This window comes from Microtus ochrogaster, chromosome 1, assembly GCF_000317375.1.
Source record: "Microtus ochrogaster isolate Prairie Vole_2 chromosome 1, MicOch1.0, whole genome shotgun sequence".
NCBI classification, from domain to species: Eukaryota; Metazoa; Chordata; class Mammalia; order Rodentia; family Cricetidae; genus Microtus; species Microtus ochrogaster.
In genome coordinates, this window is record NC_022009.1 from 51,546,818 (window position 1) to 51,573,837 (window position 27,020).

The 27,020-nt window shown below is 48.2% G+C and overlaps 1 protein-coding gene across 1 annotated transcript in view; it reads left to right on the forward strand.

Moving 5' to 3' along the window:
- Positions 1 to 27,020, forward strand: part of Ptprn2 (protein tyrosine phosphatase, receptor type N2) — a 715,776-nt gene that overhangs the window by 607,792 nt on the left and 80,964 nt on the right. The window contains exon 14 of the mRNA XM_005343678.3: positions 18,340 to 18,534. Within this exon, the coding sequence (XP_005343735.1) occupies positions 18,340 to 18,534 (195 nt within the window). The remainder of the gene's footprint in view (positions 1 to 18,339; positions 18,535 to 27,020) is intronic.

The window sequence follows — 27,020 nt, forward strand, 5'->3', positions numbered from 1 at the left end:
GAGAGAGAGAGAGAGAGAGAGAGAGAGAGAGAGAGAGAGAGAGATTTGTTTTCTATTGGAAAATAAAGTCTTAGATAGATAGATAGATAGACAGACAGACAGACAGACAGACAGACAGACAGACAGACAGGCAGGCAGACAGAATGCCACATGTCTTGAGGAACCCACACAGGCCAGAAGAAGGTATCAGATTCCCAGGAGCTAAAGTTGAAGGTAGTTGTGAGCCACACAACATAGGTGCCAAGAGCCACACTGGCCCTCTGAAAGATCAGGGAGCTCTCTCAACTTCTGAACTCTCTCTCTAGCCTCCTGAAGATCAAATCTTTTTGATAGATTCTTACTTTTGATCTTGTTCCAGGGTATCAGTCACGTCAGATAATTCAGTGACACTTAATTTGTTCATGCTTTTACATTTGGGGTCTGACAGCTTACGGGCGCAGTGTGCTCTGTCAGAACTTTCCCCATTATTGCCGTAAGTGTTGTTTGTTTTCCTTCTAAAGTCATGAGGCATGCTTGGGTTTAATCTGTCCTTCATGATCTCAAAAAAAGGGAAACACTTTGTTGCTTTTTCTCTAAGTTGGCTTCACGTGTGTCTGTGTGCACAATGATATGCTTGTATGAGCACATAGGTGTGTGTACCACACCTTGACAGGCACGGAGCCATGATGGTCAGCACCAGGGTACCTCTTACCTCTTATTCATGCAGGTGTCCTAGTTCTCTGGAAGGCGGTTAGGTAAAAACTGTGCCAAAAATAAGTTGTTAGATGATTAGAAGACATTCTCCCCTTTTCTCTCCAAGTCCCTTTGAATGCTGCATCCATTTCCTTGAGGCTTTGATCATCTCTGAGCGGCGAGTTTAGTATTCTGCTGGCCCACTCTCGCTCCCCGACACAGGGGCAGAGACTCCTGCAGAATGTTCAGCAACTTCTCTTTTGATGGTTTATTTCACAATACCCAGCAGGTCTCCTTGCATATTTGGAGGCCTTTGGAACCAAACCCAGAGGAAAGCGAGCATCGAGCTATGGGACCATCTGCAAACAGTCACTAAGCGTGCGTCATCTTGGTTGCTGTGGCTCCCATTAGCCAGTGATTATTAATGTAATGACAGAGCATGTGATTGCTGCTTTGTGCACCCGTGCTGATGGACCCACTCACCTCTCCTGAGGGAGGCCGAGTTCCAGAGGAGAGGACAGGTTACACGTTGGTTCGTCCTCCTATGAATTAGCAGACCCTTCTTTGTCTAGGTGAGTTCAATCTTCCATAATTGGTGTAATCACTAGTCATGCAAATGGGGAAAGGATCAGATGCCTCCCAATTAAGTCAGAAACAGCAAATTTCCCCTAGATGCCCTTGACCCCAGCACAGGTTTCAAGAAAGTCGTTTCCATTTGTCTTGTGATAGCTGTATGAGTAAATTTTCAGGTTGAAATAATATTTTTGTTCAGATATCCCAGAAGCAAAAGCTCTCCTGCTTCAAAATTAGACAGGACATCCTAACATGTAGTGTTCATAAGGACAGTTTTGCTTACTGAATAGTGAACCCCAAGAATTAGTGTTCCTATCTTATCTTTGCAAAAGTTCCTGAGTGTAGGCAGGATTCTGACCACCTATGGCCCATGTAGTCTGCACTCCACAGGGATGTCTCCACCTGCCCAGAGCCTATCATGTCCTGAAACAATGATGGACATGCTATAAATTAAGCAGACGCTAAATGACTGCATAATTGGTACCAAATTGCCTGTGTCTTGGGGTTGGAATGTGACCATGCCAAAGGGAAAGTTGCCCATCAGTCCTCAGTATCTGAAGCAAGTGTTCCCTGTGTGCTGAGCTTCATTGATCAGAATGCTTCTGTGAGCTCAGGTCTGAGTCCTTGTTCAGAGACAAACTATTTGGAGTTCAATCTTCTCATAAACCCTAAACACTCAAGCATACAGTTCCCAAGTCAGTGACTACAGGTCTATTCTGCAGAGATGCCTGGGCAAAAATGCCCCTGAGATGAGACAGATCTTCAGAGAGTGCCAAAGTCTGAAGGATGGGCAGAACAAAGTACAGCATGCCACCTGTCTTAGACCACAGGCCACTCCCCTTAGTCAGATTTGATTTAAAATAGCAGGTCACTTAGTGACTGGAGTCGTTAGTTCACGGGCATTCTGAAGTTAATGGCTTCTTTTTGTTAATATGGTACGGTTTGGTTTTATTTCTTGTGGATTTTTAGCAGACCTGTATTTACTTAAATAACAGTTCCTAGGAAGCTTTGTGTGGGGGATAGGAAAGAATGCAGGGCATTGACTCAGTCTTACTATACCTGAGGTAACTTTTCTGGGTTCCTTTCTGCAGTCTGATGGTACGGGGTAGGTGGGCGGCATCTCTGGGAAGTGTGCGTCCTCTCTAAAGCATTACCAGACTTCTAACTTGCCTTGCTAATGCTACTCTTAGAATCAAAAGAAATCACCTCTTGCAAAATTGGGAGCTGCTTACCTTGCCACTGTTCAACCAGGGAGGCTTTTCTAGGGTTCCTTCTGATTTTGTTCTGTTAGCAAGCTCTGCAGAGGGTGGTCATAGTATCACTTATGCTGAAGGGCTGAGGTCCTGGCCACCAAGTTTGACAAGAGGGTAAAATAGTCACCAAAAGACCAATGCCTTGGTCTGCATCCCCAGTGAACAGAGACAAGAATGTCTGCTTGTCGAGACCTTTATTGGATGTCATCTGTCAGGGTCCAGCTTTGACGGGGTCTGCATATTTCAGAGAAGGGGTGTGAGGATTAGAAATATTAGATAGGAGGAACAGAGAGATGAAAAAAAGAAAAAGGAGCAGTTATGCAGAATAGAACCAGGAGGGCAATCTAGGGAATACTGAATTCGCCCATGTTTATTTTCCATAGGCTTACATACCCCAAGGGAGTAAGAAGGTAAAAGACTGCTTTTGCACGATACAAAGAACAAACAGAACAATTACTTTATTTAATACTTGAAACATCAGACCACTGTATTCTGAGTTAAGTATTCTGTTGTTTAGGGAGGACATGCAGACACTACACCTTAGGCCAAGTATCCTGTAGGCAGCCACTCCCTGGGTCAAACTTCCTGTCTTGTGCTTGAAGGAGCAGGAATACGCTTGAATTCTCTGATCTTCAGTCAGGGTGGAATGGATTCACCTTTGTGGGCCATCTCAATACCAACACCAAGTAACCACGCCCTAGGTCAGGACGTCTTGTTTGTAGCCACACCTTAAGTTAGACCTCTGTCAATAACTTGGGAAAAGCAAGAGCGGGCTTAAGCTCCGACCTTCAGTCAAGGTGGATCGGACCCACTCCTGTGCCCCCCACCCCCACCTGCTCATAGACCATGTAAGGGCAGCAGCCTCCCGGCTAGGAGCTTTGACATGGCACTCACCTGGCACCTATCCACGACAACCTTGTCCTCTCATCAAAGTCCTTTCATGGTAGAAGTTCCTGCAGGAGAGAGGGAATAGGGTTACCCCTTACCTCTTGGCTTTTACTGTTTGGAAATGAGAAGTTAGGCACAGTGAACATCTCGGTGGGACATGTATGATACTGAGGTGACGGGAGAGACTGATCAGTCCTCTGGCAGACAGGGTCTCTTGTGGGCAACTTACCAATGTAGGGGGTCATGGAAGGACAGGGGCCAGTCACGCAGCATGTGAGCAAGGCATTTACAGTACACTGAGATGCCTATGATCAGGAAGGCTAGGGAGGAAGGCAGGAATCGTGGGTCCTAGTGCAGCGGAGAAGACTCCTGGCTCCGTCCACTAGGATGGATGCTGGAAGCGATGAAAGGGTAGTTCTGTCTGTGGGGCTCTCATTTTCAATGAGCAGGGCAGAAGAACCATGTTATCCTTCTTAACTGCCAGGTTCCAGGTTCTTTCCTCTGCTTAGCCCTTTCTGCTTTATTCATTTTGTAAATTTCTTCCTTTCTCATTATTTTAACTCATAGCCAAAGGAGCTTTATGAAGTATGTGTTGGCAGGTGATGGACCCTCATAATTGTGTGGAGTCCTGTCATACACCTCTATTTTGTTATATATTTCCCCATAGATGGGATTCCTTTAGCTTTGAATTCTGAGTCAGAGAGTGAAGTGTACTTTTCAAACCAAGACTCAGAAGAACAATCTGCAAAGAAAGCCCATATTAGGAACAACAGGGAAGATCCTCCACAGAGAAGGAGGCCTTTGTAAAATGTAGTTTGAGAGGCTAAGATGTGATTTTCCCAAGTCTAGGGCCTTCAGGTAGTCCTGGGTGCTGGTCAACCTTAAAGATCTGTGGAGACACACCCTTCAGTGCCTGGAAGGTCACACCAAGGTGAGGGTGCCTAGGTGGGAAGTGTGAGTGACAGGAGTCCCAGCGTTGTTAGCAGCTGCCAGTTCTGGGTGAGAAACTGAGTATCTCAGAAGGAGTGACAGAAGTCAAGAAGTGGGCTTAGCTGGGGTTTACAAAGGAACCCCAGGAATGTGAAGATGACAGATCCCAAGGAGGGCACTAGGAGCTGGAAGCAAGTGAAGAGGGTGTGTGTGAGCATCCAACCAGATTGCAGATGACCCACACAGCAGAGCTGGGCTCCCTCCGGGACAGGAGAGCCTCCTAGCCAGGACAAGAGGCTCCAAGCTGGCACTTCCTCAGGACAAAGCACCTTGATGTAGGGGTGAAGTAACTGTAGGGCCTGGGGCTTCTCAGGGGACCATAGCAGCTTCAGAGCAAACCCTAGGGGTACTCAGAGCGGAGAAGAGGTCCTGGGCTCCGTGGGAAGCAAGACTTCTTAGTCTCTGGATGTAAAGGTTGGAGACAATGTGCTCCAGTGAATGGTGCCTCTGGGGACCTTTCATTAAGGTGAGTCCAGCTCTTGACACATCTCCACGGGCAGGTTAAGGGCATGGTGAGGCCGAAGGGCACAGAGGAGAGCTTCCTAGCCACACACAGGGTGGCGGGTTGGCTTTGAGGAAAGTGTTGCTCTGTCAGAGAGGGAAGTGAAAGTAGCTTGCACTTGTCCTCAGCCCAGTCAGCATGGATGAGTGACGAGACTGGCTAGGGAGGGAGGATAGCTCCAGACTTGGGAGGGGCCTGCCAAGGATACTCCCTTGTGCTGCAATGGCTCTCGAGCAGTTGGGAGTCTCCTGTCAGGTTCACTGATCTCTGGAAACCCCTTGAGACAGGAGCCCTTTCCTCCTCTGCTCCGGGCTCTCCCCTATCCAGCCCTCTGTGGTAGCTTCACTGGGTGCTGGGTTCTGTCCTAAGCCCCTGTATGCATGGGATTGCCCCTGAGAAATGGACACCTCAGGAGCCATGGGTAACTTTAAGACCTGGATTTACAGAGCTGGAATGAGACCAGAAAACTTATTTCTTCTAACAGCATAAGAATCCAAATCAGAGGGGCTTGCTGAACCTGGTTTCTCACGAAAGTGGTGTCAGACCATTTGTGAAGGACACCAGTGTTGTGAGTCTGGTGGGGATAATTGACACTGATGATGCCAAGGAAGCTCAGGGTAGCCAGGCACGGTGTGAGGACTTGGAGCAAAAAAATTAGCCAGCATACTAAGCAAGCTAAGTACTCTACCAGCTGAAGTACATCTGCAGCCCACACGCAACCAGCAAAATTAAGTGTCCGAATGTAAAGTTGTATGTGTCTATGCATACAGTTTATTTAATTATTCTAATTTATTATAATCACATTAGCAAGTAAAGGTGAATGTCTTAAAATCCAGGACCCTGTGGTGTTTGTGACATCTCACACTAGATCAGTAAGAAAGGTTTATATGTAATATGTGTGTAAGGTGACAATCACACCAATCGTAAGGGAGCAGAGACCTGTTGAGATAGCCAGAAGTCTGTTTTTCTTCCTTCTCTTCTTATATTTTCTATTCTTTTTCTCTTGTCTTTCCTTTCCTTTTCTTTTCTTTAATATAGGTAAAGACTCTTGCCATTTTATCTTTTTTTTCCAAAGACAGTAAAGCATAATAAATTTACAGGAAGAAGCACCCAAGAATACCCTTGTATAGACTCTTAAAATATACTGAAGCCAGAAACCATGTGTTCTGAAGTCAAGTGATGTAGTCCGCGGCAAGCAAGCCCAGTGCCCCACACAAAAACAGAGAGGTTTTAAGTAGGATAAAATAAAACAGACATTTATAAGTCAATCAAGACAGTTAATTGAGATGGGAATTATTCGTACTTTGTGAATCTCCATGTTGCTCCACTCCCACCCAGATCCCTGTGCCTTTCTTCTCCTCTTACCAGATGTAATGGAGAAGAAGAAAAGCACTAAGAATTAAGTGACCCCCCCCTCCTCCCCAGTGTGAAACTGAGAAGCAGAGCAACTGTCCAGTACTCCTGGAGAGCTGCTTTGGTCCTGAGGTGGTGCTGCACTCGGGACCTAGCGACCCCCTGTTTCCATCGCCCTTGCCTTCTTGGTTCCAGTTCCGTCTGCAGTTGTAGCAGAGCTGTGCTGTAGTGGAAGGTGCTCTTGCCAACAGTGCCAGGATAGTCTCCTGTGAGTTCAGCCCTCACTCTGGACAAGGTTCCCCTCCCACAGAGGTGTAGACTCTGTTCCTTCGGTGCAGAGGGACCCTCAGCAGCCCCATAGTTGTGAAGCCCTCTGGGAGGGACTTGCCCGCTGCCACCTGAACCTGGTCCCATGCTCACTGGCATCTGCATTGGTGGAGGGGGAGGGGGAAGGGGGGCGATGGGCCCAGGATGACGTGAGGGTCTGGAGCAGCTGTTTTAGCACACTGCCCCCCATGGCCCTGCCCTTTGGCTTCATTAAGCAGCAGCAGAATGGAAGCCTGAATACCTTTTGTGTCCTTCCTCGGCCCCTCTTCTCCCAGCCTCAAACCACTCCTGTGCTCTTCTGCTCTGAGCCTTTGTTCTGACCCCCGCCCTGGGGAGGCCCTGCTTCTCCTTGGTGCCCACCATCCCCATCTGTCAGCTCTCTGTGCTCAGACCCCATCCTGGCCCAGGGGACTAACCGCGTCTGAACGCCAGGCTGAGTCCTGTGGCTTTCTCCCCGGGCACACTCCTCCGATTTGCAGTCATGCAATGTGTACTCGCCACTCTTCCCATGTGACCTGCCCTCCCTCCTGCTCAGGGCTGAGGCCAGCCTGAGTTTCGCAGAGGGTGGCATCTGCACAGTCTGCAGCACCTGGCAGGGGCCTGCAGGTGATCAATGAAAACCAGTCGATAGGGTGAACCAATATTGATGTATGAAGAGTCGCTGTGCAGGAGAACATTTCCAAGTCTTGAAAACCGCGGCGCGTGATTCCTGGAGTCTGTGTGTAAGAAGTATTCTATAGTGAGGATGACGGTGGTGACAAGCGATTGCTGTCGCCTTGTGCTAAAAAGAATGCTAGGCAAGAAGACGGGGAGAAATTCTCATGGAGAGCGCCCGTTCCCAGCCTCACACTGTGTCAGGCCCAGGCTGCCCCCGAAAGACAGATGATTGATTTTTTGCTGGACTGAGTATTTCTGAGTCTCTGAATATGAAACTGAGGCATGCTCACCCCCCTATAACACCTGGATGACTCCCAGCATGACACATTCAATGTCCCCTCTTCTCCATCTGAAGACCCCACATGCAGGTGAAGCCCATCTCCGCTGCAGGTTATGGAAGAGTGCATGTACTTGCTAAGTTGTTTTCTCTGCATGGGTTTACTTCTGCAACTCTTCCCTGATTTCAAGGGGCTGTTCCCCAGGAGAAATGCAGATGAACTCTTGCAGGAGAAGGCTGTAGTTGAGCTCTGGGGCATGTTGGTCAGTAACTTTTGGCAGTTGCTGAACATGCAATTTAATTTCAAGTCCTCACCGGCAGGCCCTGGGCTGCTGCAGGTCAGAAGAGATGCCTGCATCTTTGATACTTTGAAGTGGGGCAGGCAATTACATTCCCAGCTCTCTTCCAGGGCTGTGGAGAGTCAAGCCACCTCTAACAGATCAGACAGGAAGCTTGGGTTGCTGCTGGCAGGACTTGGCTCCCATCCAATTGGTGGCTCTTTCGAGGACTCACAGTGCTCCCTGGTATGGGGTGTCCAGGACCCCCAAAGTATGCTGCTGTTCTACCTGGGTGCCACAAGCAAGTATCTTTTGAAGCCCTGATTGTGGCCCTCCACCCTGGGGTCAGAAGACAGGCGGGATGGACTGAAGCAGCTCAGCCATGGTTCCACTGTGGCTGGCTGTTACATGTGCACAGAAGAGCATGAAGTTGCCTGCAGTAGGGATCTTGTCTTTTTGTTATTTGTGTCCGATGTGGCTGAGAATTCCAGACTGAGGGAAGCAGTGGAAGCTATCTTTCTCTTGTGCCAGTTAAAAACGTGTCTGTGTTAAGTCTTATTTGAGAAAACATCTCATAAGAAGGGGAACGTTACTCACTTCTGATTGATAATTGCTATCCCCGTCCCATTTGGTTTAGTCACAAAGCTGGGGCGTACCAGACCTCAGATCACACAGCTGAGTGTGCACTGCTTTAGAGCACAGGGAATCCCCGGAGGCCAGGTGAGTGTCAGCCTGGCAGCGAGGCATCCTGAGCAGGCGTCCTGCTGATCTCAGCCCAGCTCAGGGGTGGCTCCGAGGATGTCTTCCTGATGTGTGGGTATACCAGCATGTGCCCATGTGGAAGTATAAAAGCTCATGTGTATATTGGGCACCTTGAAGCCAAGAGCTTCAGAAGAGATCCTTGGACATGCCGGACCAATGTCAGCTGGAAGGTGGTGGTTAGGTGGCACCATTTAGGATGAGAACGGGACTGTCACAAGTGGTGAATGAGTGACACTCTGGGAGCTGCTGTGGCTTTTTTTTTTTTTTTTAGCTTGAGTAAGGAAGGCAGTAGTTGCCCTATCCACAGTGCTCATCAGAGAGATTCTTTGGGAGTGTTTGTATAAACTACCCAACCTCACTTAGGATGGAAAGTTCTCTTCAGTTCTCTTCCACAACCTTTAGTTCGGGATGACATAAAAGTCACGGAAATGACATTATGCTGTGAACGAGATGTAAGTCAACAAGAAGCCCTCACGGGTGCTCTTTCTCACCCCCCGAAGGCGGCACCTCCCAACCTGCCCTTGCATGCTTTGTGAATGTCACACTGAATGTAGAACATGATTAATTTTAAACATGCCTTCCACTGGTTATTCGTGTTATAAAAGTATTACGTGTTCAAATTGGAGAGCACACACGAGACCAAAGTAAAAGACACCTACGTCTTGCCAAAGCCGAGTCTCCTACCTGGATCCAGCCTGACTGCTTCCTTAGGCTGGATCCTGCAGTCCCCTCACCTGAGGTCGGGGAGTGTGGGGATCTTCTCCACCATTTGGGTCTGGCAGGCACCAGGGGACACGCTGCGCCCACTGCCCTCGCCTTTGCTCAGGAGACCCGCCACCCCCAGGGCCGCTGGGCTCAGGGCTGCCTCCTAGGGCTGTATCCAGCTTGCAGAGTAATTGGCCTCTCTCCCGCCCAGCACATCATAATGAACCATTTTCCCAGTGCCTTTGTGTTTCCTCCTTACTTTTGTCCCGTACTACTAATTATGCTCCCCCAATAACCCTAAAAATCCCAGGCGGCCTTTGTGTGCACACTCCGTCAGGCACAGTTTTGTGCCGATTGTTCCTCGAAAGGTGCGGGAGCGTTCCCCAGCCTTTGTAGTCCTGGTCTTTTGCCGGAATTTGAGAGTGACAGGTCTTTTCTCTGGGAGTGATTCCCGCTCTGTAATTTTCCCCGTCAGACGCAAAGCTGAGAAATGAGGCATTTGCTTATTGTGTGTATGGATGGATTTCTGCCCCCAGAATCCTATTCAACTTACTTTGCAAATTGTGCTATAAAGAAGCATAAAATATTTGGAGGACCCTGCAGAAGCCTCCCAGGGCCTGAGCTCAGCGTGGAGCAGAAGCAAACGGCTGCACAGCAAGAGACAATGATGGTTTCACAAGGCATGTGTGCATCTCTGTAAGCTGAGTCTGTGTCCTCTTCTGGGTGGCATAAACAGTCCAGAGCTGGTGCAGACTGCAGGGACCCTGCACATGCTAGTCTAGAGAGACAGTCTCAAGAGCCCCAAGCCTGTGTTTAAGCCACAGAAGACACCAATGGCAGTATTTGGGGCCCAGTGCCCTGGGCTTGCACACTGGCCTCTCCAGTGGGCTCCGGATGTGATGAAAACAGTACTATACCCCAAAGATTAGTGTTTCACAATTGCTTACAGGAGAGATTGGCTGCAGAGCACAGACCCTCGGAGTCTTACCCTTCCTAGCAAGCCGTGTGTATGCCATGTGGCTGTCTTAAAATAGCACAGCTCACACTGCTATGGTTTAGTGATACAGATTAGAAGCTAGGAGGTGTACCAGTCATGGCAGGGTTGGAGCCACAGTCTCACACCATCACCTGCAGCAGCTTGAGGAGTGCTCTTAATCTTTTAGGAACCTTGGCTCACGTAAATCCAGATACTTGGCTTTTCTGCAGAAAATAATTGCAGAGTGAACAGTATGAAGCAGAAATTGAGCTCATTAAAAGACATTTTTTTTTCAATTTAAAAGTTTTCTTTAATGTGTTTGAATGTTTGCCCTCATTTATGTTATGTGTACTACATGCAAGTCTGGTGCCCTCAGAGGCCAGAATAGGGAGTTGGATCTTTTAGAGCAGGAGTTATAGGTAGGGGCGAGCCTCCATAGGATGCTTGGAACCAAACTCAGGTCTTCAGCAAGTGTAGCAGGTTCATTGACCACTGAGCCCATCTCTTCACTCCCTTATGTTCAAAGACATCCTTTTAAACATAAAGTTTCACATGAAGATAAAGAGAAAGGCACGCAAGAAGACAGCAAGGCACATCTGAAAGCATGGGCTTGGGCTCCTCTGGCCTCCGGAGTTCCATCTCTGAGGGTTGGTAAGGAATCTAAATGATATCACGGGGTGTCCTTTTGCTTTGGGTTGGATGTACTGAGACAGCACAGCGTTAGGTCACAGGGTTACAGAAAAGCTACGAATTTTTTTTACTTTCAAAGCTTTTTTTTTTCTTTGCAATTTCTAGAAAATTATTTGGGAAACAAGTAAAGCCACACTTGGAGGCCATACAGACCTCGGCCTTAGGCACAGTTGATTACTATCTTAGCATAAACATGTTCTATGGAAGAGGATACCTCTGTCACCAACTGTCACAGCAGATGCTGCTTACGTCAGAAGCTTTGACTTCTTAACTGGTCCGAAGCTCCAAGCAGACTCCAGGGTTAAAGCCTCCTCTTCTTCCTCCACCCTGGAACTTTCCCTGTCTTCCTATGCTGACTCCAGGATTATAGAACAATTGTCTTTGTTTTCTTTTTAAAGCCTAGTTGTTATGGCTGTACCTGGAAATGGGTAAATAGAGGGGCTAGATGTCAAAATAGGTGTGATATGGGTGAAGCTGCTGTCTTGATTCAGTAGGGACAGCCCTCGCGGGGCCTTGGCTTCATGGGTTTGCAGCATCCTGGAGTGAGTGAGAGTCTCCAGACAGCCAGTTCCCTCGGCAGGTGGTACTGCCCTCCCTGTGTGTCTGAGAAGAGCTGCCCTTGACTGAATGCTGAGCAGGCATCAAGCTGTGCTCTGTACCTCATCCCCCCAGAAACCTGCCAGAGGAGCCCTGTTATAGCCCCCACTTCACGGAGATTCACAGAACGCGTGCATTGCCACCCAGATGTAAACAGCAGAGCTGGGACCTACACGTGGGCGGTCTGCTCTGGAGTCTCATCCTAAGTCCCAAGTCACCACACACCGCACTGTTAGAGCCAATCTTGGCTCTCTTTCAGACCAGTCTCTTCCCAGGAACAGCTTCCACGCCCTCACAGAAGTCTCTAGGGATGCTTGCCTCCCAAGAGCAGAAGCCAGTCACTGACAATTGTCACCTTGGGAGCCACATGCAAAGTCACAAGTCACACCCTTCTTCCGTGGCTGACCTCATACACTTCCAGTTAGGAGCCGGACACAAATTGCCCCTAACTTCCTTGACAATTTTCTCAACACGTGAGAGGCCACGAAGAAAAAATCCAGGTGCCCTAAACTAACTGACCTCTCCAGAAAGACACAGAAAAAGCATCCTGCCTCAGACATGGATGCTGTTGTACAGATACAGGGCCTGCTCCACACAGACCTGAACTCATTCTAGAAAGACACAGAGTCCTTTCCTGAAAATGCCATATGACACAGTGTTCCCCTATGCTACGTGGGAATATGTTTTGGTTTATGTACTGGGTTTTTTTCTTGTTGCCGAATAATTTGGATGAAGAAAAGAGATGACAGAAAAACACAGCACACTCTCCCGTGTTGAAGGCCAGCCTTCTGGGCAGCCATAGCACAAGCTATCTGTCCCTGTTCTCGGTGTGTACGGGAAGATCTGAAAGGAAGTCTCTGTGGGCTCCTCTTGACCCTACAGCAGCACCTGATACCCGGACTGTCCTGTCAAATGGGCTTTTCTCCCTCCTGAGCAACCAATCACCTGTTGGTTGCTGAGACATGAGCTTCTAGGAAGCACTGTCTTCCTGTGAACTCCAGGCTGTACTGACAGCCCTGGGCTATTTTCACTGAAGTGATGTCCCAGCTCACAGATGGCATCTTTGATAATTACTAGATTTTTTTCCAGAATTTGCATATATTAAGTAGTCTTTTTCTTTCAAATTATGGTGGGTAGACACTAGCCAGCCTTCCATCCAAGAGAAGACCTATTTATCAAACCCCTCCTGTACGCACAGCAGGGCTTATGAGCCCAGGTGAAGTCCTGGGGCTGTCAAGGAGGTGGATGGTATGGTTTTTCTGGGCCCATGCCTCCCTGGGCAATGCTCTGGACCTGCCTGTGCACCTGCATTCTCCTTTAGGCATTTATAGAATTAACCCGGGACTCTATTCAGGGGGATGGTTTGCTGCCAAGGTTATTGATGAAAATTTCCAAACAGTCAGGCAGACTCCAGGCCTCCTTCTAGCATGTCTATGCAGCTTAGTTAGCGTCACTAATTATCTTTTGATTGGAAAAACTGTCCCCCTCCCAGCTCTGCCTGGACCCACTTCTCAGACCATAACCTGCAGGACATGTGTGCTCTCCATGGTGCCCTTGTCACTTGCACATAGGTGCCTCCAGTGTGCGTGACATAGCCCACCACTCCCACCAGCACATGATAAGTGTAGGTCATATGAACACAGGATGAACACTGGTCACATGCAGTGCTTGCAGGATGGCTACAAAGGCTGTAACTTCAAATCCCTCTACTGTAAATGTTTGTGCTGGCTCAGCCTTTCATCCCTGCCTGCAGGCAAGGAAGCCTTGCCATGGTTTGTTACTGTGTGCGTGTGCTCGTCCTCTCAGGTAGGGAACTGTGTTCCTAGAAGGAAGGATGCAGCAGCACACACAGGCTGCATGGGCCAGTTTTCCAGTCACGGCAGGAACACGGAAATATCTACACCTCAACTGAAGCAGCAGCTTTGGTCTGCATGGAGCAGGACCCAATAGGGCGGAGGAGATGGCACAGTTGGCAACATTGTTGCCAAATGAGCATGAGAACATGGGTTTGGATCTCTAGGGACTGTAACAGCCAGGTGCAATGATGCATTGATGTATTGCCAGCGCAAAGAAGGCAGGAAAAGAGGTTCCTTGGGGCTCAGTGGCCAATCAGCTAGCTCTAACTTTAGTGAGAGACCCTATCTCAAAAAACAAGGGAGAGTCCTGGCCCGGTAGCTTTTAATTCTAGCAGCTGGGAGGCAGAGGCAGGTGAGTCTCTGTGAATTCCAGACCAGCCAATGACACCTAATAAGACCCTATCTTGAGAGAAAGAGAGAGATACGGACTGACTTTGACCTCTGGCATATGTACACACACACACACACACACACACACACACGTACACACACATATGTCACACATGCATACACAGGCCTTACTAACAGGCCACATTGTTTCCACTGTGATGAAAAGTACAAACTTTTTCTTTCAAAAAACTAAAAACTAGTTTTGAAGTATAGTACAGAGAAAAGACAAAATGTGGCCTTTGTGATGTTAATTAAGAAACTATGGCCAGCCCAAAGGACAAGGCATTAGGTCAATCTCCACCTTCCTCCTACTGTAATCAAGACATGAAACCATCACTGTCCACAGTGGTCTATAGAAGGGCCTATGTGGGATGCATCTCTATACAGGCTGCTAAGGAATACCTGGTGACTAAGACGCCCAGATCCCCTCTCCTAGCTGATTGATAGATTCAGACACACGCTTGTACATCACACCACACCACACACTCGCACACCACAGCACACCACACCACACGCTCATCAGACAGCTGGGAGACAGTCAGCATTGGTAGGGAAAGCATCTCAAAGCTACGGAGAGATGTTTGCTTCTCTTCCACAGATGGAAGCATTAGAAGTTGCTGCTTGCTGCTTCGTAGTCCCAGAGCCTGTCTAGGGTGTCCATAGCCCAGGCTTCACCCTGAATATGTTCACTGCATCACTGATATGGCTTTCATGTCCACATGCAATCCTTACACCAGTGCAGCCTCACAGGCCGGCTGCTATAGGTTCCCTCAGACCGGAAGGACTGGGAAGATGAGGCAAGAGGAAAGAGCACTATGGGCCAGGTGACCAGGTCCAGGCCGCCTTGTCCTGGGCCAGACTGTGGTGGCAGGTTTGGGCAGTGTGCAACCAAGAGAATGATCATGGCATGACACATGCTGTCAAAAAATGTCTAAGGCGCCATTTGGGACCAAGTGGTCCCTGCCTGGGCCAGGGAAGGATTTCGGTACAATGGCTTCCCCCTAAGTGGGTAGAAGTATTGTCACAAGGTCACAGTCAGCCCCTAGAAGCATTTCTTCCTTATCAGGCAAGAGAGGCCATGTGGTGGACTCCGGGATTTCCATAGAGGTAGAGGAGCTGGGCAACTGACTCCTGAGTGGATGTGAGCCGTGAAGAGGCAGGTACATCAGAGCAGCGTGAGCGAAGATGTGAAATGTGTCAGTGAGCAGTGCGCTACCAGGAAGAAGAGCGCCACGCTCCTTCACTTCCGCTGCCATCTCTCTGTGCCAGCTCAGCATGGCAACCATCTCCCAGAACCCAGCCTGTGACTTGCCCCAGGTCTCCTCTGCAGGAGCTGTTCAGGAGTGGCCCTCCCATGGGCCCCATGACCATGCTGCCTGTGAAGGCCCAGTGTGTGTCCTTAGCAACTTTTCATTCCATCTTTGCCCAGCTCTAATGTCCTGTAAGCTCAGGGAGGTCAGATCTGGGATCCTCTTCCAAGTGAGGAGCAAACAAACGGCAGTGAGCACCCGGCTGTGCTAGGCGACTCCTAGGGATTTTACAGGGTTTTTTTTTCTTTTTTGTTTGTTTGTTTGTTTTTTGGTGTCTATTTTGAGACAAGGGCTTTCTATGGCTGGCTATGTAAGGTCTCACTAGCATATTGCATCTGTCTCCCCAGTGCTGGGATTAGGAGTGTGCTACCGCATCCAGCTATTTAACCCTCCACAACTGTGAAGCTGGTACTGTTGTCACATTTCACATATGAGGAAACTGAGGCACAGAGTGGTAAGACAGTGTACTCACATCCATACAGACCTGTCTGAAGCCAGATTCCAAAGCCCAGCCCTCTAGCTCCAGGCACTGTGAATTAGTGGATAAATGGGTGTCCATCCTAGAAGTCAAGGGGTCAGATTGATTCTGAAGCCCTCTGCTCTGTTCTGGATCCTTGTCAATCCATCATGCTGTATCTCAGATATTCTGGTTGTCTCTGTATCCTCAGGGCAGCTCTGTGGAAATGCTAACCCTCTCTGACTCACCCACAGGCTCCCCAGGAAAGCCTCTGACCAGGTACCTTCATCACACGCACCAGTACATCCCCAGGACATGGCCCCATGTATCTCCTGACCCCCTCCACGGCTTCACACACCATTGCCCCCAGCCCAGCACCCACTCACCAGCTGCATCCTCTTATATGCCATCCCTTCCTGGAAGTTCAGTGTTTTCACTTTTGATCCTCCTGCCTCCGCCTTCCCAGTGCTGAGGTTATAGGGTTGGATGCCTTGCCAGGCTTCTGTGGTACTGAAGACAGAAGAACATATGTGCTTCATGCATGTTAGGCAAGCACTCTGCCCACTGAGATACATGTCCAGCCTGAGAGGACTATTTTACCATTTACACGTATGCTCCGCTCTGCTGGTTGATGCCACAGAGCTTTCTCTGGGCTACATGCTGTACTAAGTATTTTATATGCATGAACTTTTAATCTTTCTTGACAACTACCATTTCCTGTTTTGAAGAGAAGAAATTATTTGGGGTTTTAAATGGCTTGCCCAAATTCATGTAGAGCCTATGTGTCCCAGCCGAGGTTCCATCCATAACTGGGATCCTTTGGGGACCCTTCATTCCCTTCAGGCTTCCCTCGTTGTTTCATGGCCTAGGTACACGGCCAGCGTGACTTCCTGTGTCCCCCAGACTTGGGGCACACTGAACCTCTCCAGAGCTCTGTTCTGTAAGGCATTGCAGAGTCTTCCGGGGTCCTTTTCCAGAACCCAGTGGCAATCCTTCTGTGAGCATGAAGTGAACAAGGAGTGCATGTGCTTAGGTGGGCAGAGCCCAGAAGACCCTTGTGGGGACTGTGGCACTTTGTTGATTGTTCTGCTGTGTTTTTGAGATTGCCAGAAAATTAGCTGATTTTCCTTTCTTTTTCTTTCTTTCCCTTCCTTCCTTCCTTCCTTCCTTCCTTCCTTCCTTCCTTCCTTCCTTCCTTCCTTCCTTCCTTCCTTCCTTCCTTCCTTCCTTCCTTTCTTTCTTTCTTTAAAAAAAGAGAGAGTCAAGGCCAAATGTTGGTCTTGCTGCCCCTTATGGCAGAGGCCTCCCTACCCTCTGAAGGTCTCACTTTCTGGGGTTCACCTTTCCCTCTCGTCATGTTCAGGGTGTCCATGATGGCCTTCACCATCTCAGTTGCTCTCAAGTCTCAAGGGTTATGTGAGCCACCAACAGCAGGTGAGGGCATGAGTGTCTGTCTACTGTAGAGAGCTGAGCAGATGGGGGTGTCTTTGCATTTCTGGTGGCCTCTGTCTGAATGAAGGCAGCGACAACAGTGACCTGGGGTGAAGGAGATGAAACTGTGGTGGTAGTCTCCTACCTTCTACCATCTGTCTTCGGAAGCTAAACAGGCCTTTGTTTCCTACTGTTTGTTGTGTGGCATTTTATTCTTTTGACTTCTGGCGGGAGGGGGGTCCACCACCCAGCCCCCAAATAAATCACACACGGAGGCTTATTCTTAGTTATGAATGCACGGCCTTAGCTTGGCTTGTTATTAGCCAGCTTTTCTTAACGTAAATTATCCTGGCTACCTTTTACCTCTGGACTTTTATCTTTCTCTATTTCTGTATACCTTTCTTTCCTTCTGACTCCCTGGCTGGGTGGCTGGGTGGGTGGCTGGCTGGCTCCTGATCTCCTCCTCTCCTTGTTTTCTTGCTTCTCCTTCTGTTTATCCTCTCTGACTGCAGCCCCACCTATCCTTGCTCCTGCCTTGCTATTGGTCATTCATCTCTTTATTAGGACCCTCAGGTGCTTTAGAGAGGCACAGTAACACAGCTTGGCAGAGTTAAACAAATGCAGCGTAAACAAAATAATATTCCCTAAGACCTGCTGGCAAGGGCATGATTCTTTTTCCTCTATTCTGTGGGGCTCAGCTGTACTTTCTGATCACCTCTTCATGACACTTCATTTTGGTGACTCAAGTCAGTTTCATCTTCTCTAGATGTAGAAGGGCTCACTGTGTCTGGGAAGCTTCCAGAATGGTATCTTGCCAGTCAGAAGGTGAGAGCTGGAGGGTAAAGCCAAAGGTAAAAGTCAAGGGGTCATGTTGCCATGATCCCAGAATCCTTGCTCTTGTCAGAATGGGAGTTGTTTGGAGGAGAAGAAAATCCCAGACTGAAGGTGTCCCCACCTTATAGTAGACTCCTGGTCTCCCATGTGACCTAGGTTCTAACGAGAAAGGAAGATTCAAACTTTATCTATCTGCATCTTTGTTCTTGACCAGAATAAGACAAAAAGGTGCTTTAGGAATCTATGTGGTGATGGGGGTTGTGTCTGCTCATGGGTATATAGATGCATGTGTGCATATAGGTGTGTACTCACACATTTGTTCCTAGAGCCAACTTGCCTCAGTGGCTTGTAGATCTCAGGGCCTAAGGGTGGTGATGCCTCCAAACACACTAATGGGCATGGGCTGTGTAAATGCCAAGAGCATGAATTCTCACTCGTGTGAGCCTTGACTAAGGCTGAGTAGGCAGGGAAATGGAGGGTTGGCTTGCAGTTCTGGGGGAGTACCAAGTAGGTTTCCTTGGATGCTGCTAACCCCTGACTCTGCCCCTGGCTGTCTTGCAGGAGCTATGCCGCCAGCGTATGTCTGTCCGGCCACAGGATCGGCCTGAGGGGCCACACACGTCACGCATCAACAGTGTCTCTTCCCAGTTCAGTGATGGGCCAATGCCTAGCCCTTCAGCTCGGAGCAGCACTTCATCCTGGTCCGAGGAGCCCGTTCAGTCTAACATGGACATCTCTACAGGCCACATGATCCTGGTAAGGCTCGCCTCCTCTAGGGCACTTCCGACTTCTGGGAATGAATGGCAGGCACTGGCTGGGTGTATGCCGTCTACTGTGTCCATCTGTCAATTGCTTCCTGACCTCAGAACTTGCTAGTATCCCTCTGGGAGTCGTGGATAGAAACAAAAGGTGTGTTCATCACTGAACTCTTTCTGTCCTGCTTAGAGCACATGCAGGCATGATCCCTTGGACTTGAGATGGAGTTCATGGAATGCATGCCTTCTAGTGTTGGCTGTGTGTGCCACTCCATTGGCTTTGATTAATAGTAAGTGACTGCAGACCAGGCAAGAGTCATGTTGATCAAGAATGTTCTGTGGAAATGCTTCAGGGGTCTTGCTAGCCTAGACCTGGATGGACGTGTGCAGCAGTCCACTTCCCAGGGGACACACGGCCACAGGAGGCATTCCCTCGCTGTGCTGTTTGTGACTTCTCCTTGTCCTGCTTGCTTCTCTTTCTTCTCGAAAGGGGGATCCCAAAATGCTGTTTTGGAATACAGGCAGTGAGGAGAGAGCGTCTAACACCTGGGGCAGACAGCTTATCATCCGCTCAGTAGATGTGTCATATTCCTATTTTATTCTTGAGCAATATATTAATTGCCCATATGTGTGGTGTTTGGTGCTTGTAGTCTTTTATGGTGACAGATGTCCCCCTAATGGACAGCAGTGACTGAACTTAGATCTGACCTTTCAAGGACTTTAACATTTGCCACTTTTAGAAAAGGAATCGAGAAGACCAGAGACACTGAGATTTGGTGCTGGCGTGAAGGAGTCAGTACATGTGCTTGTCACTAGGGGCTTGTTTCAGTTTGTGGGATCTGACTTTTGGTCGCAATTTGGTAATACCTTGTGTCTGTGTGGCATACGATATACATTTTTCAAGAGAAACTGTGTTTGGACATGAAAGGCAATTCCAAGTTCAGCAGGAGGGACTCAACCTCCAAGTAGCCAAGATCTCACTGTCCTAAAGCAGGGCGGCCCAGGCAGAGGTCAGCAGTGCCACTGAAGCCCAACACAGGCATTTCCTGAATATAGTCATGACTTCACCCACCTACCACACTAGCTCTAGAAAGACATTCAGACCCTTGCAGGTCCTGTTCACCCATTTTCACACCCCACTTGCCTAGATTGTAAGGCCCAGGGGAGCCAGCACGTCCAGGAATAATTGTTTCCATAGCAGGAGATGTGGCTCAGCACCTCCCAGGATGCAAGCCCCGAGGCAGGATTACCCAGTCGTTGTGACCATGAAGGGCTGGGCCATGTCATGGACTCCGCTCTCTCTGCATCCACTTAGTACAGGCTGTGAAATGTCTCTCAAGCTTTAGCAGAATAGGACTGGCCCAGGGTTGAGGTCAAGAAAGCAAGTTTCCAGCAAGCCAGGGCCAAGTTCATGCAGCAGCCCTGTGTCGCCCCTCTCTGCACAGGCGTGGAAGCCTTTACAACTGATCCTGGCTAATTACAGCTAAGGGGAAGGTCATGGCAGTGATCAGTCACCCTGACCCTTCGTGGAAAAGTGCTTGCTGATTGGCCAGCTGGCAAGGCAAGCTTGCTAAAATACACGGGAGGATGAGGAGTGGACCGTCAGGTGAATCCAGGTCCCTGGGCATTCAGTCACAGCGCTGCTCCAGCTAAGGAAGCATGGGGACAAAATGTGATGTCTGAGCATCCGAGCATAAAAACGGAAGAAAAAGATTGAGAGATCGTGCTTCCAGAGAACCTGAGTTCAATTCCCAGCACCCACACAGCAGCTCACAATCATCTGTAAACTCCAGTTATGGGAATCTGATGCCCTCTTCTGGCCTTCCGGGGCACTCCACACATGTGGCACATAGCCATACATAATGGAAAACCATGCATACACATAAAAATTAATTAATATTTTTAAAGACTGAAGGGAAAAATTTAACAAAAATGTTTTAACTCCAGACGGGCAATGGGTATACCCCATAAAACCATGCTGACCCAAAAAGACCGCCAGGACACATCACTAACTGGATATCTTTCTTGTGATGCTGGGGGCCACAGGGGGCAGCCAGCATGACTACTGTGGGCAGGGTGTCAGGCCCGATTCCTGTTTCCCATTGCTTTTCCCACTCGGGTTGGCCTCAGACACTCCATGTTCTGTAACTTTCTGCTAGACTGTAGAAACAAGTCCTCTTGGAGTCACTGTCCCATCGAAGGTCAAGGACTTGGGCATCAGAGACTCACATGGGAGGAGAAGGTTTCCACTAGATAACAGACTGAACATTACTGAGCTGTGTCACCCTGTGTGGACCAGCCATAGTGACAGTCACTAGCAGAAGAGCCCAGCACCGCCAACCCCAGGAAGGACCTCCGTGATCCCTGGCTCTGCAGGTAAAGCAGTTGTCAGAGAAAGCACAGAAAGGCTGACTGCCTGTGTGTAGAGCCCTCAAGACAGAGACAGCTGGACTGGACACATTGTCAGGGCTCTCCTGGGTGCAGGGCACCCAGGGTTCTGACTAGAGCAGAGGTACCAATTCTGGTATGCCATAGAAGCCTGCCTCACTTGCTGTCTGCTGGTTCTGAGTCTAATGTCACATCCACCACCTCTGCCTTACTATCTGTAGGGTGGGCTAGGAAGTACCACCTCTTCCGGTCAATGTGAGTGTGAAGTGGGATGGCTTATGAGACATGCCCACGATGTACCTGGACACCACCTACCTGCATCACAGTGAAGCCACAAAGTTTGCCACCCAAGGCCACTCTCTGCTTCTGCTATTATTGTTCTTGTCTTTATTTTCTTCAAAGGTGCCCTCTAAAATATTTTATTTTTGATCAACATATTAATTGTACATCTGCATGGGGTTTAACATGATATTTCAACATATGCACACAGTACATGTTGATCAAATCCATTCTTTCTTCATCCATCCTCCTCAGACCTCTGGGCACTACCATCTAAATTCAGAATGAGAGAGTAGCAGCCTCAGTGCAGGAATAGGGAAAGTGTGACTTTGATACCCAATACATCTCCAGTCATTGTGAAGGGGTAGAACAGCAAGACATCGTATATATAGTGAACTAAGCCAGACACGGCGGACAAGCACCACGTATGTGCTCTCTCTCATGCAGAAGGAAGTAGATTTTAAAACTTCAAAGTTTCTGAAACTGGTGAGATGACTCAGGGTAAAGGTACCTATCATCAAGTGTGACAACCCAAATTCAATCCCTGTGACCCACACAGAAGGTGGGACCAACTCCTGTTGGTCAGCCACCCTCTGACCTCTACAAGGGCATTGAAGCATATATGTATGCACACATATGTATACACTAAATAAATACATAAAATGTAATAAAGTTTATAAGTTTCTGCTGGGCATGGTAGTGAATACATTTAATCCTGGCTCTCAAGAGGCAGAGGCAAGACGTTCTCTGAATTTTAGATATCCTGGTGTATAGGGAGTTCTAGGGATACACAATGATACCCTGCCTTAAATATATAAACAAGAAAACAAATATTTATATTTGGCTTTTTAACAGGTGTTTTAAAAGTAGAACTACCATAGAGTAGAGCTACATCAGTTTTGGGAATGTATCCGAAGGAATCTCATCAGCATGCAAAGAGACAACTGCACATCCATGGTCACTGTTGCACTGTTGGAAACAATCAAGTTACAGAGCCAGGCTTGCATGTGCAGTGACAGGTGAACAGGTGAAAGGAAATGTGACACACGTGTAGGGAGAGTTTTCATCCGCTGGAAAGAAGAACGGGACCATGCTAGCTCTAGGACCTGGAGATAGTCATGAAAAGCAGGTAACATTCAGACAAAATCACTCGTTTCTCATACGCAGAACCTAGATTTTTGAAAAAGACATAAGTACACATGCAGAAGAAGAACTATTGGGAAGAATAAAGGTCTGGTGGGAGGAGAACAAGAGAGAGTAATTGGTGTGACTTTTGAAACAGACAGACAGAGATACACACAGCAATGAACCCTATAGTGCTTCGCAATTATAAATACTAGATACTTTCATCAGGATCCCAAGTTTGAGGGCAGGAGGAAGGAAGAAGGAAGAAAGGAAGAGAAAGAAAGAGAGGAAAGAAGGGAAAGAAAAGGATAAAGAAAGGAAGAAAGGAGAAATGAAAGAAAGAGAGAGGGAGAGAAAGAGAAAGAGAGAGGAAAGAAGGAAGGAAGGAACAAAAGGAAAGGGAAGAAGGGAAGGGAAGGGAAGGGAAGGAAAGGAGAAGGAAAGGAAAGGAGAAGGAAGGGAAGGAAAGGAAAGGAAAAAGAAAGAATCCAAGTTAGTTTTGAGGAGCTCAGAGAAACGGTCCTGTCCCCCAGACTCCTCACCCCAGCTGCTATGGAAGATGGTCTGCCTGATGAAAAGTGGGGCAAGGGAAGAGGAGGGGTGCCATGTTATAAGGGGGAGCAGAAGCTGACAGGGCACACAAGCCGGGTGGCCAGTGGGAAACGTCTCATGCTCTTCTAAAGAAATGTTCACCTTGTGGGATGCTCAAGTGAGTTCAGAGCTCTAAAACACTCCCTGCTGACGGACATAAAGTCACCACGGTGTAAGAGTATGGGGACCCACCTTCCTGATAAACCCTTGCTAAAGGGAGAGGAGCAGGCTTGGGTTTAATCACCAGAAGATTTGTTTCCATATTGTGCCTGCCTTCTGCAGGGAGATGTTTCCGCGTGGCTGGCCGCGTGCCTCCTAAGGTTCACTAATTACTTGTGAGCCAGCCCAGCTTTACAGCAGGAAAGTGGGCGTGGTGTACATCACATGCAGAGGGGCAGGCGCTATACTGGGGCCATCATTAGAAAATGTCACTTGGTTGCCTGCTCACTTGCTTGGTGCCACTGGCTGGGAGCCTCCAGGGAATGAACATGTGCAGAACAACGTGGGTGTATTCATCTCTGTTGGGCCCACAGAGCTCAGTGAGGGAAAGCATCCTGAATGCAGACATTTAAAGAACACTGCACTTGAGGACAGAGGCCTGGGTCCCCTGAACCTTCTCAATGACCAGCTCCTTGAGCCTCTGTGTAGTTCTGTCCCTAGACACTCACCAAGCAAGGCTTGGGACCCAAGGCTTGAGCCCATTTCACAGATGAAGGCAGTGAATGCAGAGTACTGGTGTAAAACCATGAAGCACAGAAGTGTCAACCCTGGACGGGCATGAACACAGAGTACTGGTGTAAAACCATGAAGCACAGAAGTGTCAACCCTGGACGGGCAGCTTCTCATCACAGCAAACACGCTATAGCTCCTGAGTGTCACCAGAGCAAAGGGACCTGCTGAGAGCCAAGGGGTCTCTGTTCCTGGGCTTATGATGGAGACATCAAAGGCCTACAGGTGAAAAGTACCCTGTGACCATGCTGGAGATGTCCAGAAGCTGGCACAGGATAGGACCTCCGGGAGTAACCCTGGGACTGGGAACAGGGTATAGGCTCAGGATATGAGGCTGGCTTGGGATGTTGTAGGATTGGGCTCAGAGTGTGGAGCCAGGCATGAGGTGTCGGTTCGGGTACAGATATGGAGAACTCCTTCAGAGCCAGTGCTCCTGGCCCTCTTGGCTTCAAGCCATTGACACACTACAATTTGCTCCTTCCTGCTCATGGTCCCTGAGTGCTTGAGGGCTGGGGAGCAGGAGCTGGACATTTAGTCACTGAAACACACATGAGCCCGTACTATGTGCCTATGGTCAATGTGACCTGAGATCCACCCCTTCCTCTGGAAAGACGGTACTCAGCTAGCCTCTAAATAAGAGCAAGGCTTTAAACCCATACCTGTTCCACCCAGCCACAGGGCCAGGACAAAATGGATATTTATGAATAATCAGTTTGTTTTATTCCTATCTGGCTCTCTTTCAGTGTTCAGGGACTCATCTGCATGTGACAACCAGTGGTGTTCCCATCCCAGAACAGTCAGGGATCAGTTCCCTAGGGCAAAATTTCAAGACAAACAACAAGAAGTCTAGTCAGAATCATGTCACAAGCTGCAATGTAGGGAGGTGGGCATCCAGGTGTCTCAGGCACACACACCTCCTTTGTGCAAGAACTGTGGCCTTGCATTGACTTTGGGGGGTGGGGGGGGTGATTAGGTACAGGACACCTATTTCCCAGGTATCAGTGAGAAGAACATTCTGGAAGGTGTGTGGGAGGCTGTGCTGGGTCTTTGTCCTCAGATCCCAGACTGGAACTGGCAGCCTCGTGAATGACATCCATAGGGGAAGCTGGGAAACCAGTGTCTGGAACAGGACTCAGAAGTGTCACTCACCCAGTGTTTTCTGAGTTCTGGTGCCTACAACTGACTGGGCCATCTTAGGTAGACCTGGCAGGGTGAGTCATGCCCAGGGTATAAGCTGGGCCCACTCAGTACCCCCCATACCAGTGGCTTGTAGGCACACTGCACTTAGTTGAAAGTCAGCTATAGTATCCCAACGGACTCGCCTGGCTGATCACATACATAGAATAAAGTTAATGTGCCTTGTAAAATATAAGTATTGAAGTTCTACTGAATTACACAGCTCTACAAACATCATGGATGAGCGTAACTGCCCAAGGTCTGCCTACCTTTGTGTGCTCAATGTGACTCTGAATAAAGACAATAGGTATCTTGTTCTTGGGAAGCTTATACTAGAATAGTTAGAGAAATGTGAGCTAGAGCCAAATGCTAACTGTGAGCTCTACTAGAAGACCTTGTCCTTCATGGGACTTGGGTGGATGTTGGCACAAGGTCTTTGTTGCTGAGGAGCAACACTGTGGGACAAGAATGAGACTGTAGGGATGGCTCTGCCTCACCAGGACCCTCAGAGCAATTTGTAATTAGAAGATTTGCAGAAGAAGCAAACAACTGGGTAGCCCCATACACACGAATTACTGTGGTTCCTTAAGACCAAGAGGTCAACACGCCCTCCCTCAGCTATCCTGTCTGTTAGCCAGAAGTCAAGAGCATTAAGAGACAGCATCCAGAGATGGGGAGGACTCTGGCCACAGTCCACAGATGCTGTCCTCTCCTGGTGCAGGAGAGAACAGCCTGGAGACAGAGTTACTGTTATAGGGTGACACCAGACATCGTGGTCTCCATGTTTCCCATCTATGAAGCAATACCACAGGATAACTGTGAAGCACAGGAGGGCTCTCCCAGCATGCTCAGCATTGCAGTGACTCTTCATCTCTGAACATAGCCTCTGACACACATATGAATCCAAAAATGGTGGTCATGACCCTATAATTTAAGTAAGCTCTTCTAACAGAATCAATTATTTCCAGTTTCTGGGTGTCCAGCCCTGTTTTATGTTCTGCACACCCTGACATGTTATCTGCTTGTTGTTTGCTTCAGACAGGCTCCCCTTCTTTCTTCTGAAGTGACTGATTGTCTCTGCTCACCCCTTTACCCTCAACCAGCACAGCAATGCATTTTAGTAGCTACCCCAGGGATGAACAGCCACACCTAATCTCCCGAGTGGAAAGAATGTCTCCATCCTCATCTCAAGCCTGGCACATGGACACTGGCCTAGCTTCCCTCTCAAGCAGGCATATGACTGTGGCTGGGGGTTTAGCAGGCACATGACCATCCACTTTAGTTACTATTTTTTGTAGACAGTGCTTGTTCAGATTGACCCTACATGACATTATTGCTTTCCCTTTGGTTTTCCTTTGTATTCTTGCTTCATTCTGGGTAGGATTTCTTTCTTTTCTAAAATATATCAATCATTGAGTAGGACTGTCCCTTAGTCTTTATTTAAATGCCTACTGGTTGTCTTTCTGTCATCTTCCTCTGTCCCCTCACTATCACCAGGGCTACAGGGTGACCTGCAGCTGCTGTGATGACTCTCCTTACATCCCCTTTGATTGTCATTGCTACTTCCTGTTTGGAGATTTTCTTTTGTCCTGTCTTAGGATAGAACTTACTTTTTTGTTTGCTAGTTTGTTTGTAAATTTTATGCATGTGTATGATGTGTTATGATAAAATCTACCCTTCCAATCATGGCCTCTTAGTCTTTGTTATTATTCATTGTCTCTGTTAGTTGCCTCCTCTCTGAGGAGGATTGAGAGATTAGTATAATTTAGAGCAGTTTATTAGAACTTTTAAACTTTTTCTCTCAAGACCTACTGTGATTCCCAAATCTGAGGATTCTTGCCTTCTGTTGATCCCCAAGTCTGAGGATTCTTGCCTTCTGTGATCCCCAAGTCTGAGGATTTTTGCCTTCTTGATTCTGGGAACTTACATATGGCTTACAGTGTGATTTTTGTTTGTTTCTGTAGTAGGAATTGAATCCAGGATCCTATGCATGATAAATAAACTTCTGCAACTGAGCTAATATTCACAGCCCACCATCTACAATTTAAAATTGACTCTGTCATACTCTTCTCTGGTAGAAACACTTTTGTTCCCATTTCTTAAGTATTTTTATATCTTTACTCTTTATTTCTGTCTCTTGTTCACGGGAACTCAGTCTGCTAGGATGTAAGTCTTCTCTTCAGCTGTGTGTACACTCTA